The 17,873-nt window shown below is 40.6% G+C and overlaps 1 protein-coding gene across 2 annotated transcripts in view; it reads left to right on the top strand.

Moving 5' to 3' along the window:
* The window catches only part of Usp40 (ubiquitin specific peptidase 40), an 86,102-nt gene that overhangs the window by 23,098 nt on the left and 45,131 nt on the right, over positions 1-17,873 (top strand). For both annotated transcript variants that reach the window (XM_048428962.3, XM_048428963.3), the window contains 2 exons: positions 7,242-7,337; positions 8,015-8,122. In XM_048428962.3, coding sequence (XP_048284919.2) covers positions 7,242-7,337; positions 8,015-8,122 — 204 coding nt within the window. The remainder of the gene's footprint in view (positions 1-7,241; positions 7,338-8,014; positions 8,123-17,873) is intronic.

The following is a 17,873-nucleotide window of genomic DNA, read 5'->3' as shown; positions in this document are numbered from 1 at the left end:
GGATCACGTGCTCGTTCAGTCGCAGTCCAACTGCCCTTGGTAAACTCTCATTAGATCCAACCCCTTGTATCAGTGGGTGATAGCATCCCTCACAGTCCTTCGTCATTTTCTTTGTCCTTCTGCTCCTCATTTGGACCTTGGGGGGCTCAGTCCGGTGCTCCAATGTGGGTCTCCGTCTGTATCGCCATCCATCGCCAGATGAAGGATCTATGGTGATAAGCAAAATATTCATCAGTATGGTTATGGGCCAAGGCCGGTTCAGGCACCCTCTCCTCTGTCCAGAGAACAATCTGGGGATCTCTCCTTGGACCTGGGATCCCATATATAATCAAGTTTCCTGTAAACCCTAAAATGACTCCCTTAGTTGAAATATATTCTTCCCTGATCCCATATTCATCCTTCCTCCCTTCCCCCCATCCCGGTCAACCGAGCTTTCTCCATTCCTCCCCTACTCCCTTCTCTCTAACCCTCTCCCCTTCCAACAACCCTCCCACCCTCCCCCATGCACCCAAGGTTACCTGGAACTCTTGACTATTTCCTACCTCCTGGCGGATAGCTAAATAATCTTCATCAGGTTCGTCTTCTTATTTAGCTTCTCTAGGATCACGAATAATAGGCTCAAAGACCTTTAATTATGGTTAGAATCCACTTATGAGTGAATACATACCGTGTTCCTCTTTTTGGGTCTGGCTTACCTCACTCAGTAAAGCGTTTTCTATGTCCATCCATTTGCATGCAAAATTCAAGATGTCATTATTTTTTACCGCTGAGTAAAACTCTAATGTGTATATGTTCCACACCTTTTTTAACCATTCTTCTATTGAGGGGCACCTAGGCTGTTTCCAGGTTCTGGCTATTACAAATAGTGCTGCTATGAACATAGTTGAACAAATACTTTTGTAGTATGCTAGGGAATCTCTAGGGTATATTCCCAAGAGTGGAATTGCTGGGTCCTGAGGGAGGTTGACTCCCAGTTTCCTGAGAAACCGCCACACTGATTTCCACAGTGGCTGCACAAGTTTGCATTCCCACCAACAATGGATGAGTGTTCCCCTCACCCCACATCCTCTCCAGCATAGGCTATCATTGATGTTTTTGACTTTAGCTATTCTGTCAGGTGTAAGATGGTATCTCAAAGTGGTTTTGATTTGCATTTCCCTGATCGCTAAGGAGGTTGAGCATGACCTTAAGTGTCTTCTGGCCATTCGAAGTTCATCTGTTGTGAATTCTCTGTTCAGTTCAGTACCCCATTTTTTAATTGGGTTAATTAGAGTTTTAGTGCCTAGTTTCTTGAGTTCTTTGTATATTTTGGAGATCAGACCTTTGTCTGATGAGGGGTTGGTGAAGATCTTCTCCCAGTCAGAAGGCAGCCTTTTTGTCTTACTGACAGTGTCCTTTGCTTTACAGAAGCTTCTCAGTTTCAGTAGATCCCATTTATTCATTGTTTCTCTTATTGTCTGTGCTGCTGGGGTCCTACTTAGGAAGAGGCCTCCTGTGCCTTTATCTTGTAGACTACTTCCCACTTTCTCTTCTATCAGGTTCAAAGTGGACGGATTAATGTTGATGTCTTTAATCCATTTGGACCTGAGTTTTGTGCATGGTGATAGGTATGGATCTACTTTCATCCTTCTACAGGTTGACATCCAGTTATGCCAGCACCATTTGTTAAACATGCTTTCCTTCTTCCATTGTATACCTTTAGCTCCCTTGTCAAAAATTAGGTGCTCATAGGTTTGTGGGTTAATATCCGGGTCTTCTATTCGATTCCAAAGGTCAATTTCTCTGTTCTTATGCCAATACCAAGCTGTTTTCAATACTGTAGCTCTGTAATAGAGTTTGAAGTCAGGGATGGTAATGCCTCCTGAAGTTCCTTTATTGTATAAGATTGTTTTGGCTATCCTGAGTTTTTTGTTTTGCCATATAAACTTGATTATTGTTTTCTCAAGGTCTGTGAAGAAGTTTGATGGGATTTTGATGGGGATTGCATTGAATCTATAGATTGCTTTTGGTAGAATTGCCATTTTTACTATGTTGATCCTCCCAATCCAAGAACAAAGGAGATCTTTCCATTTTCTGGTATCCTCCTCAATTTCTTTCTTCAAAGACTTAAAGTTCTTGTCAAATAGGTCTTTCACTTCCTTGGTTAGAGTAACCCCAAGATATTTTATGCTATTTGTGGCTATCGTGAAAGGTGATGTTTCTCTGATTTCCCTCTCTGCTACTTTATCCTTTGTGTATAGGAGGGCCACTGATTTTTTGGAGTTGATCTTGTATCCTGCCATGTTACTAAAGGTGTTTATCAGCTGTAGGAGTTCTTTGGTAGAGTTTTTGGGGTCACTTATGTACACTATCATATCGTCAGCAAATAACGAAAGTTTAACTTCATCCTTTCCAATTCGAATCCCCTTGATCTCCTTATGTTGTCTTATTGCTATTGCTAGAACTTCAAGCACTATATTGAAGAAGTATGGAGAGAGTGGACAGCCTTGTCGTGTTCCTGATTTTAGTGGAAAGGCTTTGAGTTTCTCTCCATTCAATTTGATGTTAGCTGTCGGCTTGTTGTATATTGCTTTTATTATATTTAGGTATGATCCTTGTATCCCCAGTCTCTCCAACACCTTTATCATAAATGGGTGTTGAATTTTGTCAAATGCTTTTTCAGCATCCAATGAAATGATCATATGGTTTTTTCTTTCAGTTTATTTATATGATGGATTACATTGATAGATTTGCGTATGTTGAACCAGCCCTGCATCTCTGGGATGAAGCCTACTTGATCATAATGGATAATTTTTCTAATGTGTTCCTGGATTCGGTTTGCCAGGATTTTATTGAGAATTTTCGCGTCGATGTTCATGAGTGAGATTGGCCTGTAATTCTCTTTCTTGGTTGTGTCTTTGTGTGGTTTTGGTATTAAGGTAACTGTAGCTTCATAAAAGGAGTTTGGCAATGACTCTTCTGTTTCTATATTATGGAATACATTAAGGAGTATAGGTATTAGCTCTTCCTGGAAGTTCTGGTAGAATTCTGCATTGAAACCATCTGGTCCTGGGCTTTTTTTGGCAGGGAGATTTCTGATAACAGCTTCTAATTCTTCACAACTAACAGGTCTATTTAGATTGTTCACCTGTTCTTGGTTCAACTTTGGTATATGGTATTTATCTAAAAAAATGTCCATTTCTTTTACATTTTCCAACTTTGTGGCATATAAACTTTCGTAGTAAGTTCTAATGATTCTCTGAATTTCCTCTGTGTCTGTGGTTATATCCCCCTTTTCATTTCTGATCCTATTAATTTGCATGTGCTCTCTCTGCCGTTTGATTAGTTTGGATAGGGGTTTGTCAATCTTGTTGATTTTTCTCCAAGAACCAGCTTTTTGATTCATTGATTCTTTGGATTGTTTTCTCTGTTTCTATTTTGTTGATTTCAGCCCTCAGTTTGATTATTTCCAGTCTTCTACTCCTCCTGGGTGAATCAGCTTCTTTTTTTTCTAGAGCTTTCAAGTGTGCTGTTAGGTCTCCAATGTGTGCTTTCTCCGTTTTCTTTATTTGGGCACCTATTGCTATGAACTTTCCTCTTAGCACTGCTTTCATAGTGTCCCATAGGTTTGAGTATGTTGTGTCTTTGTTTTCATTAAATTCAAGGAAGACTTTAATTTCTTTCTTAATTTTGTCCTTGACCCAGGGGTGATTTAGTAGTTGACTGTTCAACTTCCATGAGTTTGTTGACTTCCTGGGGGTAGCATTGTTGTTGAATTCTAATTTTAATCCATGGTGATCTGACAAGACACATGTGGTTACTAATATTTTTTTGTATCTGTGGGAGTTTGCTTTGTTACCGAGTATATGGTCAATCTTCGAGAAGGTTCCATGAACTGCAGAGAAGAAGGTATATTCTTTCCTATTTTGGTGGAGTGTTCTATAGATGTCTGTTAAGTCCATTTGATTCAATACCTCCAATAAATCTCTTAATTCTCTGTTTGGTTTCTGTCTGATTGACCTGTCCATTGGTGAGAGAGGAGTGTTGAAGTCTCCTACTATTAGTGTGTGTGGTTTGATGACTGCCTTGAGTTCTAGAAGAGTTTCTTTTACATATGTGGGTGCCTTTACATTAGGGGCATAGATATTCAGGATTGAGACTTCTTCCTGATGAGTTGTTCCTGTTATGAGTATGAAATGTCCATCTCCATCTCTTCTGATTGATTTTAGTTTGAAGTCGATTTTGTTAGATATTAGAATGGCCACACCCGCTTGTTTCTTAGGTCCATTTGCTTGGAAAACCTTTTCCCAACCCTTTACTCTGAGTAGGTGTCTGTCTTTGTGGTTGAGGTGTGTTTCTTGTAAACAGCAGAATGTTGGATCCTGTTTTCGTATCCAATCTCTAAGTCTGTGCCTCTTTATAGGTGAATTGAGTCCATTGATATTAAGAGATATTAATGACCATTGGTTGTTGACTCCAGTCATTTTTTGGGGGGGGGTAATAGAGTGTATGTGTTTTCCTTCTTTGAATTGTGCTAGTGAAGGGTCGCTAAGATGTCTGAATTATTGTAGTCAGTGTTGGCAATGTTGGATTCCTTGGGATGTAATTTTCCTTCTAATATTCTCTGTAAAGCTGGATTAGTAATTACGTATTGTTTAAATTTGTTTTTATCCTGGAATATTTTGTTTTCTCCGTTGATAGTGAACGAAAGCTTGGCTGGGTAAAGTAGTCTGGGCTTGCATCCATGGTCCCTTAATTTCTGCAGTACCTCTATCCAGGACCTTCTGGCTTTCATGGTTTCTATAGAGAAGTCTGGTGTAAGTCTGATAGGTTTACCTTTATAGGTTACTTGACCTTTTTCCTTTGCAGCTCTTAATATCCTTTCTTTAATCTGACTGCTTTGTGTTTTGATTATTATATGGCGAGGGGATGTTTTTTTCTGATTCAGTCTATTCGGTGTTCTGTATGCTTCTTGCACCTTCATAGGAATATCACTCTTTAGGATGGGAAAGTTTTCTTCTATAATTTTGTTGAATATATCTTCTGGACCTTTGATCTGCAATTCTTCTCCTTCTTCTACTCCTATTATTCTTAGATTTGGTTTTTTTATTATGTCCCATATTTCCTGAATGTTTTGTGATGAGAATTTGTTGGATTTGCTGTTTTCTTTGGTCAGGGCGTTTATTTTCTCTATGGTGTCTTCATAATCTGAGATTCGTTCTTCTATCTCTTGTATTCTATTGGTTATGCTTGATTCTGTAGTCTCCATTCGTTTACCTAGATTTTCCATATCCAGCCAGCCCTCGGTTTGTGTTTTCTTCACTGCCTCCATTTCAGTTTTCAATTCTTGAACTGATTCCATTACCTGTTTGATTGTTTTTTCTTGGTTTCCCAGGGTATCATTTGCGAATTTACTCATTTCTTCAAACTTTTTGTGATATTTGTCTTCCATTTCTTTACTCATTTCTTCCATCTTTTTGTTATATTTCTCTTCTATTTCTTTAAGTGAGTTATTCATACCCTGTTTAAGAGACTCTATTGCTTTCATAATGACACTGTTTTCCACTTCTTCCGGAATAGGGCGTTCAAGTCCTTCTGTCGTAAGATCGCTGGGATCTGGTGTTTTCATGTTGTTTTTCAGATTGTTGGAGGAATTCTTGCCTTGGCGCCTGCCCATCTCTTCCTTCAGATGCTCTCCAATGGCTCTTCCCTCCGCTGGGTCTTCTTCTACTGGATTAGTGCCCCTTGCTATCCAGGAATCACTTTGCCTGCAGCCTTAGCTTGCTGCAGGCAGGCTATTAGAACAAAGGGACTTCCTTCCCTTTGCACTCACCACCTGTCCCGACCCGCGGTGCCCACCCCGGCTGAGATGGAGGAATTTAAGCCCCGAAAAAGAAAGAGGGGACGGGAGGGGTTCCAGGCAGAAAGCTGGGATGGCGTAGCAGGAGAGAGGGATTAGCTGGGGGGCTGCCCCTTTGGAGTAGCCAGGGAGATAAGGATGGCGGGAATATTGAGTGTTCCCTAACCGGACTTGTATGGCAGTCAACACACTTACCCCTCCACAGGATCAGAGCCCCTCGCTGGTCAGAAGACTCGCTGCCTGCAGTCTTAGCTTGCTGCAGGTCGGCTATCAGAACAAAGGGACTCCCGTCCCTTTGCACTCACCGCCTGACCCGGCCCGCGGTGCCCACCCCGGCTGAGATGGAGGAATTTAAGCCCCGAAAAAGGGAGAGAGGACGGGAGGGGTTCCAGGCAGAAAGCTGGGATGGCGTAGCAGGAGAGAGGGATTAGCTGGTGGAAGCTGCCCCTTTGGAGTAGCCAGGGAGATAAGGATGGCGGGAATATTGTGTGTTCCCTAACCGGACTTGTATGGCGGTCAACACACTTACCCCTCCACAGGATCAGAGCCCCTCGCTGGTCAGAAGACTCGCTGCCTGCAGTCTTAGCTTGCTGCAGGCCGGCCCTCCACAGGATCAGAGCCCCTCGCTGGTCAGAAGACTCGCTGCCTGCAGTCTTAGCTTGCTGCAGGCCGGCTATCAGAACAAAGGGCCAAAAAATATTTTTAAATGAATGGGAATGAACACAAATTGTAGGAGACACCACATTTCTTAGCTGGAAAATGTTGGAACCCATTATATATATTGTGTTATGTCTTAGATGCTGTTCTATCGCTGTGAAGAGACATCATGACAAGATAAAAGAAAGCATTTAATTGGGGGCTTACTTACAGTTCAAAGGTTTAGTCCATCATCATGGCAGAGAGTCTATAGGCATGCTGGCAGGCATGGTGTTGAAGAAGTAGTTGAAAGCAACATCCTTCTCCACAGACAGAAAGAGAAAGCCACACTGAGCCTAGTGTGAGCTTTTGGAAACCTCAGAGTCCATCCCTAGTTATACACCTCCTCTAACACAGCTGTACCTTCTCCAACAAGGCCACACCTCCTGGTCCTCAAATAGTGCCACTCCTTGATGACTAAGTGTTTAAATATATGAGCCTATGGAGGACATTCTTACACAACCACAAGCTAGAATCTGTCTTTGTCTCATAGTCCTAATTTGTATATAAAGCCATAGAGATTAAGTAAATTGTATAGAATTGTTTGTTGGAACCTGGCACTCAAAGCCAGGTCTGCCTGATTCTCCAACTTGTATAGTTATGATGATATTTTTACCTTTTGTCCTCCAGTGACTTAAACATTTTTACTTGGTTAATTCCTTTAATTGGCATCTGTGAAAGAAACACTTGCTATTTTCCTTCTTAGGAAGAGATAAGTGATTCAGATGTGAACTTGGAAGCTCTTCAGAATGACGATGAGACTGATGACCCATTGATGATTCTAAAAGCAATCTTATTGCAGGTAGAGTATTTGTACTTATTAGTGTGCAAGTAATTATTATAGATGTATTGCTGTGTTTGTGTATATGATGTAGTTATATGTATGAGAATATCAGATAACATTATTTTAAGGCTACCTCTAAATTGGAATATGGCTTCATTTTAACTTTTTTTTTTTTTTTAGATAGGGTCACATTTTTTTATAATCAGACTGGCCTTGAACTCACAGAGATCTGCCTGCCTTTGTCTCCCCAGTGCTGGGGATTAAAGGTGTGTGTCACCACACCCTGATTTGTTTTAATTTAATTACTAAGTGCAGTGACTCTTTCCTCTAATCTCTTGTTTTGAGAGCATGAAACAGAAGAAATGCCTTGAATTTAGGGCCAGCCTGGGCTACAGAATGAGAGTCTATTTCAAAGAAAAAATCTATTTGTCCTGATACTAGAAGCACTAGCAAAAGGACAGTTACCAGGAATGTGGCCCAGTTGGTAAAGTGCTTGTCTAGCATACACAAGTCCTGGTACCACATAAAGTGGAATATGAAGTGCCATATAATACCGGAGCTTGGGAAGTGGGAGTAAGAGGGTCCCATTATAAGTTTGTGCTCTAGGGAAGATGAGCAGGTGCACTCCTTTTGCTCCCTTGAATTTGTGGTATCATTTCTCACCAGATGTTAACTGACTATATTTCTTTCATAAGGAGGAGGCCAATCAAATTCCTGTTGATCAGCTGGGCCAGAAACTCTTGAAAAAGACAGGAATATCTTGGAACAAGAAGTACAGAAAACAGTATGGAGCACTAAGAAAGGTAGTGCTGGTATCAACATGGGCAGTCATCATCCCAGGAAGCCATACCATGGTCCTAGCAGCACAAGTTCCTATGTAGAAGGAGCTTTAAAATAGATGAAAATAATCAGTGTTTTTGTTGAGTGGTTGGAATTCTGCTGGTATATTACAGATCACATACAATGTATTTAGAGTATTTATGAAAACGTAAGCAGGAAAAGAAGTTGTTAATCACAATGAAGTTACTCTAAAGCTCAGTAAGTAGCAAAGCCAGTCACCTCGCTTTAAATCATCTGGGTTTAAATGAGACTCAAAAGCGAGTGCTACCAGAAATGAATCAACTTTACAGAGAATAGAGCATTTACCTGCTCTTGGGAGTGTTGAATGAGTAGTTAGACCACCAGAAAAGCTCACATTCCACTACTCGAATTTGTTTTGTAATGATGTTGTTTTAGAGAGTCTATCTATGATCTCTAATTTCCTGTCATAAAACTTGTTCAGAATGCCCCGTATTATCCTCTTAGTGTCTTTAGAACTTGAAATTTTGAGCTTCTTTTTTATTTCTGATGAATAAGATTTATTTCCTTGTTAATTTCCTCCCATCAGTGTTCATAGGGGGTTATTGAGGTTATTGTCAAAGACTTTTCAAAAAAGCAGCCTTTGCTTTTGATGCAATTATATATATTGCTGTTGATGTTCTCTATTATCTGCTTTCTGTTTTATTATGTTCTTATTTTTAATTGTTTCTACTTCAAGAAATTTAATTCACCATCTTTTTGTAGTTCCTAAGTCTTCTAATGCATGCTTTTAAAGTTAAGACTTCTTGGTAAGCACTAACTTAGCACTATAACCTTCTCTTTATCACTCAGTTTAACTTGTGTAATTTCCCGTGGGTGAAAATGTGTTGTTTAATTTCTAAATATTTGGGAATTTCTAATATCGTTTAATTTTATCTGCAAACTGATTTTTTTTGGCTAAAACTATTGTGCTCTAAGAACATACTACATATGACCTCATTTCTTTTGAATTTAGAGAAACTTATTTCATAACTCAGAGTATGGTGTGTTTTGGAGACATTGTTTTCTGCAGTTGGTGATGTCGTGTTTCATAAATATCAATGAAGGGGGTGGAGAGATGACTCAGCCATTCAAGGCTAGGCTCACAACCAAAAGTAAGCATGGTAGTGATGACACAAATGCCTTTAATCTCAGCACTCGGTGGGGGATGATGGGCAGAGACAGGCAGATCTCTGTGAGTTCGAGGCCAGACTGGTCTACAAGAGCTAGTTCCAGGATAAGCTCCAAAGCTACAGAGAAACCCTGTCTCCAAAACAAAACAAAAATAAGTATCAGTGAGGTAGGTCAGTTGCTTAAGAGTGGTATTTATTCTCTGCCTTTACTAATATTTTTCCTCTCAATTATTATTGAAAGGTATTTTTAAGTCTTCTAGTTATAATTATGGGCTTGTCCCTTCCGTCTTTAGTTATAGCTAGTTTTTATATGTATTGAAGCTGTATTATTATGAGTATGAGCATTTAATATTATTACAGCCTCCTGACATCAAACGTCCTTCTTAATCTCTTCTCTTTTTTTCTTTTTTTTTTATTATTTCTTAAAAAACTACCAATCCAAATTCCCACTCTCTCCCCTCCTCCCTCCACAGACCCCCTCCAACCCTAAGGAAGTGCCATGCACCCCGCCCTGTGGAAGGTCCAAGGCCATCCCTGCTACATCTAGGTTGACCAAGGTTTACATCCAAAGAGAACTGGATTCCATGAAGCTGGTATATGCAGTAGAGACATATCCCAGTGTCACTATCAGTGGCCCCTCAGTCTGCACCAACTGTCAACCCCCTTCAGAGGGGCTTGGTTGTTCCCATGCTCGTTCACTCCCATTCGATTTGGAGTTGATGAGCTCCCATTAGCTCAAGCAAACTGTCTCAGTGGATAACCCCTTCATGGTCTTGAATTCCTTGCTCATACTCCTTCCACTCTTCAACTGGATCTTGGGATCTCAGTCCAGTGCTCCAATATGGGTCATTGCCTCTGTTCCCATCTGTTGTTGGACGAAGGTTCTATGGTGATATTTAAGATAATCATCAGTCTGACTACAGGGTAAGGTCAGTTCAAACACCCTTTCCTCTATTGCTTAGGGTCTTCACTGGGGTTATCCCTGTGGGTTCTTGGGCATTTTTCTAGAACCAGGTTTCTTGCTAAATTCATAATGGCTCCATAAATCAAGATATCTCTTTCCTTGCTCTCATATCTGTCCTTCCTCCATCTCGTCTATTCCATTCCCTCAAGTTCTCCTCAACCCCCCTCTCCCCTTCCTTCTACCCCCTGCCCCTGTGCTCACAAATTTTTGTCTGATTCTAATTTCCAGGTGGGTCTATATATGTTTTTCTTTGGGTTCACCTCATTACTTAGTTTCTCTAGGATCCTGAACTATAGGCTCGTTGCCCTTTGTTTCTGACTAGTATCCACTTATGGGTGAATATATACCGTATTCGTTTTTTTGGATCTGGGTTACCTCACTCAGGATAATGTTTTCTAATTCTGTGCATTTGCATGCAGAATTCAAGTTGTTGTTATTTTTTACTGCTGAGTAGTACTCTAATGTGTAGATGTGCCACACTTTCTTTATCCATTCTTCAGTTGAGGGGCATCTAGGTTGTTTCCAGGTTCTGGCTATTACAAACAATGTTGCTATGAACATAGCTGAACAAATGCTTTTGTAGTATGTTTGAGCATCTTTGGTGTTTATTCCCAAGGGTGGAATTGCTAGATCCTGAGGTAGATTGATTCCAAGTTTTCTGAGAAACCGCTACACTGATTTCCAAAGTGGTTGCACAAGTTTGCATTCCCACCAGCAATGGATGAGTGTTCCCCTTGCTCCACCCTCTCCAGCATAGGCTATCATTAGTATTTTTGATCTTAGCCATTCTGACAGGTGTAAGATAGTATCTCAAAGTTGTTTTGATTTGCATTTCCCTGATAGCTAAGGAAGAAGAACATGTCCTTAAGTATCTTTTGACCATTTGAAATTCTTCTGTTGAGAATTCTCTGTTTAGTTCAGTACACCACTTTTTAATTGGGTTATTTAGAATTTTAATGTCTATTTTCTTGAGTTCTTTATATATTTTGAGATCAGTCCTTTGTCTCATGTGGGATTGGTTGGTGAAGATTTTTTCCCATTTAGTAGGCTGCCTTTTTGTCTTATTGACCGTGTTCTTTGCTTTACAGAAGCTTCTCAGTTTCAGGAGGTCTCATTTATTTATTGATGTTCTTATTGTCTGTGCTATTGGGGTTATATTTAGGAAATGGTCTCCTGTGCCCATGCATTGAAGGTTATTTCCCACTTTCTCCTCTATCACATTCAGTGTGGTCAGATTAATATTGAGGTCTTTAATCCATTTGGACTTGAATTTTGTGCATGGTGACAGATATGGATCCATTTTCATTCTTCTACAGGTTGACATCCAGTTATGCCAGCACCATTTGTTGAAGGTGCTTTCTTTTTTCCATTGTATCTTTTTGCTTCTTTGTCAAAAATCAGGTGTTCATAGGTGTGTGAATTATTATCTGGGTCTTCAATTAGATTCCATTGGTCAACATCTCTGTTTTTATGCCAGTCAAGCTGTTTTCATTACTGTAGTTCTGCAATAGAGCTTGATGTCAGGGATGGTAATGCCTCTGGCAGTTCCTTTGTTGTACAGATCGTTGTAGCTATTCTGGGTTTCTTGTTTTTCCATATGAAGTTGAATATCGTTCTTTCAAGGTCTGTGAAGAATTGTGTTGGGATTTTGATGGGGATTGCATTGAATCTATAGATTACCTTTGGTATGATTGCCATTTTTACTATGTTGATCCTTCCTATCCAAGAGCCTGGGAGATCTTTCCATTTTCTGGTATCTTCTTCAATTTCTTTCTTCAAAGACATAAAGTTCTTATCAAATAGGCTTTTCATGTCCTTTGTTAGTGTTACCCCAAAATATCTTATGTGATTTGTGGCTATTGTGAAAGGTAATGTTTCTCTGATTTCCCTCTCAGCTTCTTTATTCTTTGTGTATAGGAGGGCTACTGATGTTTTTTGAGTTGATCTTGTATCCTGCCACTTCACTGAAGGTATTTATCAACTGTAGGAGTTCTCTGGTAGAGTTTTGGGGGTCACTTATATACGCTATCTTATCATCTGCAAATAACAGAAGTTTAACTTCTTCCTTTCCAATTTGAATCCCCTTGATCTCCTTATGTTGTCTTATTGCTATTGCTAAAACTTCAAGAACTATGTTGAAGAGATATGGAGAGAGTGGACAGCCTTGATTTGTTCCTGATTTTAGTGGAATGGCTTTGAGTTTCTCTCCATTTAAATTGATGTTAACTGTCATCTTGGTGTATATTGCTTTTATTATATTTAGATATGATCCTTGTATCCCTAATCTCTCCAAGACCTTTATCATGAAGGGGTGTTGAATTTTGTCAAATGCTTTTTCTGCATCCAATGAAATGATCATATGGTTTTTTCTTTCAGTTTATTTATATGGTGGATTACATTGATAGATTTGCGTATGTTGAACCAGCCCTGCATCTCTGGGATAAAGCCTACTTGGTCATGATGGATGTGTTCTTGGATTCGGTTTGCCAGAATTTTATTGAGAATTTTTGCATCCATGTTCATGAGTGAGATTGGTCTGTAATTCTCTTTCTTGGTTGAGTCTTTGTGCGGTTTTGGTATCAGGGTAACCGTAGCTTCATAAAAAGAGTTTGGCAGTGAGCCCCCTGTTTCTATTATGTGGAACACTTTGAGGAGTATAGGTATTAGCTCTTCTTGAAAGTTCTGGTAGATTCAATATGAACATTTAATATTGTTACAGCCTCCTGACATCAAACGTCCTTCTTAATCTCTTCTTAATCTCTGTCCTGTGAGGTATACTTGGTGAAATTACCTGTGGCGAGTGAGAAGAAAACATGGAACCCACAACAAACCCACTTAGGAGTTTATTAGAGGGAGCATATACAGGCCTGGGGAAGTCAGCGTGCAGAGAGAGAGGGAGATGGCAGTCCAGCTTTTAAAAGCTGCCTAGTGCATGCACACAGAGGGTTGACCTGACTACGTCATACACAAATGACAGGGCTCATGCATGCATGCAAGGACTTAGCATGGATAATGTCATACATGGATAATGCAACCACGCATGTGCGTGGGTCACACGGGGTCCTTTAACATCTCTGGGGCCATTAGGCATTTCTGCCTGAGAGCTTGTCCTCACATGCATGGCCCTAGAACCTGGAAGTGTCAGCCTTATTGTGGCTGAAATCATAACATTCTACCCTTTTGTTTATTATAAAAAATTGGGGAGTTTGAGGTCTTTAATGGGTGGGAATGGGGCGTTGTAAGTTCTCTCTTGACTGCTTCCTGTTGATTTTGTGGGTGTCAGAGAGTTGAGATGTTTGACCACGTCCTGGGGTGACTGATTACTTTTGTAGTTTTTCTGGGTTCTGTGGAACTGGCTGGCTGGCAACTTGGACCTCACAAGATGCTGGAAAGGCAGAGAATTATGTCTGGAAAAATTTTTAGATCCCAGTGGAGGAGAGTCCCAAGATGAAAGATAGAGGGTTTTTTTGGTGGGGGGGGGGGGGGGGGTTAGAGGAGGGAGTTTCCCAGGGGTTCCCGAGACCAAGAATGACAAGGGAAGAATTAAATGATATTTATTCTGGGCGAGTCTGATCCATTTAGATAGGTCCAGTTGGCTCCCTGGAGCATATGAAAAAATGTATGAAAAATTTTAGACATATTAAAAGCTTATGGTTATGATGATATAGTATTGGAATTGAGGACTGTGGGAAGGAGGGAAGAAAAGAACGAGGAATTATTAGAAAGGGGAATTATTAGACCCCTTAATGTTTTACCTAAAACAAATTGTAAGGTACTTGTTTTCTTTTAGCATCATAGTTTTACCTTTACATCCAGAAGACACTGCTGCAGTCAGTGATAAACCTATTATGTTAAAGTCTGTTTTGTGAGATTTTGGAGTTTGGAGCTGTGAATGTCCTCAAACTCGTTATTGTTTCTTCCCATCTGGGCTTTTGGCAATCCTTGTACCTCCAGCTCTATGTTTAATGATGGTCCCTGTAGTAACAGCTGAGTGGTTAACTGGAAATTTAAGTATGACATTGGAGATAGAGAAGTTGATAAAGCAGATAGAAGAAAGAGGAAGAGGGAAGAGGGAGAGTATATGAAATTTTTGGCACAGGAGGGTTGAGTATGGTGATGAAACTTTTTTTTTGGAACTGGATAAAAAGGGACTGGTCTTGGTGTGTAACAATGAGGGCCGGCTTGTTGGGGTTTCTGTCCCTCCCAGTACCCCAACAGCCAGCAAGCAACAAAGAAAATCACACATAGGACTCCATAGGATTATAAAGCTGATTGCCCATTAGGTCAGGCTTCTTATTAGTCCTTGTAACTTATATCAATCCATTATCATTATCTATGTTAGCCATAATGGCTCAGTACCTTTCTCAGTGTGACTGCTTACATGTTGCCTCTTCAGTGGTCTGTGCAGGAATGGAGAGAGAGCTTCTCTGCTTTCCAGAATTCTCCTGTTCTCATTGCATCACCTCTACTTCCTGTCTGGTTTTCCCGCCTATACTGCCTGCCTGGCCAATCAGCGTTTTATTAAAATATGATTGACAGAATACAGACAATTCTCCCGCATCATTGGTGTCCTCTGGAACTTAAGGGAACAGGGTCCTGTTTGAGTTACCGTATCTGAGTGGGTATCTTGAACTGGAAGAGTAAAAGGTTTAAGGTGAGACAGGTGGATTCAAAGAGAGAGTCCCTCAAGCTTGACAGCTGTGGGAGTTATAAGAATTACTTTAAAGAGGCCCCGCCATTTAGGGTAAAGGGGTGAGGGGCTTCGGTCTGGGGGAGAGAATAGTACCTGATCTCCTATTTTAATCAGCGGTGGTCACGAATTGGCACATGCCTGAGGTAATGAGTAGTTGGTAAAATCCCATAATAGGGAGTGAAGATAGGATAACAGCAGAGTAAGCAGGTGATCGGGAAGGGGAGAGGTTTTAGGTGAGAGGCCAGGGGTTAAAACCGGCCACACGTACATGAGTTCAAAGGGCGAAATGGAAAGGGGCCAGAGGTAAAAGTTTTACCCAGTTAAGGTAAAGCTCCTGTGTCATCTTAACAAGAACATTTTTTTTTTTAAGGAACAATTAGTTCGCTCTACCTTTCCTGAAGACGAGGATGGTATCACCTCTGCCCCTGGGGGTGGGAGGTGTTGCATATGTTTGGTGAACCTCATCTACATGTAGTCTGGCTTGTTCCCAAACTCGCCTGCACTCTTCAGGAAGTAGGTTATTAGCTAGGGTCATATAGATATCATGAAAGGTGAGATTATAAGACTGGGACTTAGAGCTTAGATAGTAAAAGGCTTAGATATAAGGAAACTCCTTCTGTTTGCCTATGCACTAACAGTAGTTCAAAAGTTTCCATAGAATATCAGGATCAAAGGTGCCACTTTAAATTGTTATCTAAATTGTAAGGAGGTTATTTTTTGAACAAAGATGGACAAGTATGGGAATTTGTAAGTAGGATATTAAGGCCTGGGGTTTTAGGGCCTCTAAAAGGCATTCCAGCAGGGAGGCTGGATTGATGGTCTTGGATAGCTTGCTACCCATAGCTGAAACCATGAAAACCCGTGAAACCAGTGATACCACAAGGCTTGTAGGAGAGCATCCTCTACCTACAGGAGGGGTGTTAAATCCTTACTGGCTCCAGTCAGGCCATCTTGGAAGCCAGAGAGGCCACGTCAGGGACCACTGACCAGTGAGTGGTTCAAAAGAAAAGAAAAGAAAAAGTTTTTTTTAAAAAAAAAAAAAAAAGGAAAAAGAAAAATCTGAGGGACCCTGGGCCCCCAGTCACGGGACGACTGACCCCGGGTCGTCCAAACACAGTTTTAGCCAAGGGAAGCAATCCAGAGCTGAATGTCAGCGAAAGACTCAACCATAGTCATCAAGGCCATGGTTGGGGGCTGTCCCCCTGTTTCTAGGAACACCAGAAGATTGCCAGGAGCTCAGCTGTCAATTCATCGGGTTCAGAGAAACTGTTAAGCTGACCAGAATGGGGGGAAATCACCAACTGAAGCCGGTAGTATGCGTAAAAAATTGCACTCAGGCAGATGGAACATGTGGTTGTTGTGGAAAAAATACCTAGTTCTGGTTCCCGAGTCCTGGAGAGAGGCTCGGGGTAGACGAGCCTCCCAAGTCTCACGGCACCAATGAAATTACCTGTCGCAAGTGAGAAGGAAACATGGAACACGCAACAAATCCTCTTAGGAAGGGGTATGTACAGACCTGGGGAAGCCAGTGTGCAGAGAGAGGGGGGAGATGGTGTGTCCAGCTTTTAAAAGCTGCCTAGTGCATGGCACAGGGGGTTGATGTGACTGCATCATACACAGATGACAGGACTCACGCATGCGTACTAGGGCTTCGCTGAGTCATACGTGGATGATGCAATCATGCATGCGTGTGGGTCAGGCAGGGGCCCATTAATATCCCCAGGGCCATTTGGCACTTCTGCCTGAGGACTTGTCCGCACATGCATGGCCCTAGAACCCAGAAAAGTGTCGGCCTTATTGTGGCTAAAATTGTAGCATTCGGTGTGGTATGAATATAGCTACTCAAGGTTCTTGGGAATGTCTCAGTTTCCTTTTGCGGGCTGGAATAAGGTTTTAAATTAACTTTTTATGGTTGTTATACTTGTTGTCATGATGCTGTTTGAAAAATTAGCATGTTATCCTTTTAAGTTTTGAAGGCCCGGAGTTATGTCTCCTTTCCACTTATAGTATTGATATCACATATTGTTTAGTTCTTTTTCATTGGTCTTGGTAGACATTTACCAAGCTTTTAAACTTTTTAAGAAAACAGCTTTTTCCTGATTCTCATCACTTCCATTCTGTTTACTGTCAGATGAGAGTTTGTCAGCATCTTCCTTATTTTTAGTGTTTTTCCATTCGTATTTAATGTAGTAATTGATAGGATTGTCCTTGAATCTTCTAGGTCACTATTTTATCTATTTTTCTTTTATCTTGTTTTTTCCATCCTTGCTTTCCTTTGTCGTAAGCAAGTAATTTTAGTCTACTATTACCTAATTTTTAGTGACTGATGTTATATTTCATTATACATTTTTATTACTAATTATCAATGAACAATCTGCATCTGTCCAGTATAAGATACTAATAATACAGTCCCCATGTTTTTCTGTTGCTACCATCTTATGTCTCACCACTGCGTGTGATGTCAGTTCTGCTACATAAACTGATTTTACTTTTAATATTTAGGTGACATTTTAAAGAAATTAGGAGGAAAGTTGTTTTATATAGTCATATTGTTCACTGTTTCTTCTGTTTGTCCAGGTTTATTTTTAATATTCTACTGTCGGGGGCCAGCCTCAGCAAAAATACCTTTCTCCAGAGTGGAGGCGTGGGAATTTAGAAATATAGTAAAGAATATGAAGATGTAAATGAAAATAATAAAAACACAGAAACATAGGATGGTATTGGGAGGGAATTTTCCAGTGAGTACTGAAAATTTGCCCATGTTTAATTCCCAACTGGTTAATATATCCCTGACCCCAAATGGTAGGAGTGAAACAAAAGACTGCATTAACATACACATTGAAAATCACTGGGCTACATTCATAGCTCATGCCCTAGACCAAGCACTCTGTAGACAAATACTCCCTGGGTGGAATCCCAAGTTATTT

Source organism: Myodes glareolus, chromosome 1 (genome assembly GCF_982192425.1).
Source record: "Myodes glareolus chromosome 1, mMyoGla1.1, whole genome shotgun sequence".
Lineage (NCBI taxonomy): Eukaryota > Metazoa > Chordata > Mammalia > Rodentia > Cricetidae > Myodes > Myodes glareolus.
This window is presented reverse-complemented; position numbering and strand designations above follow the sequence as displayed.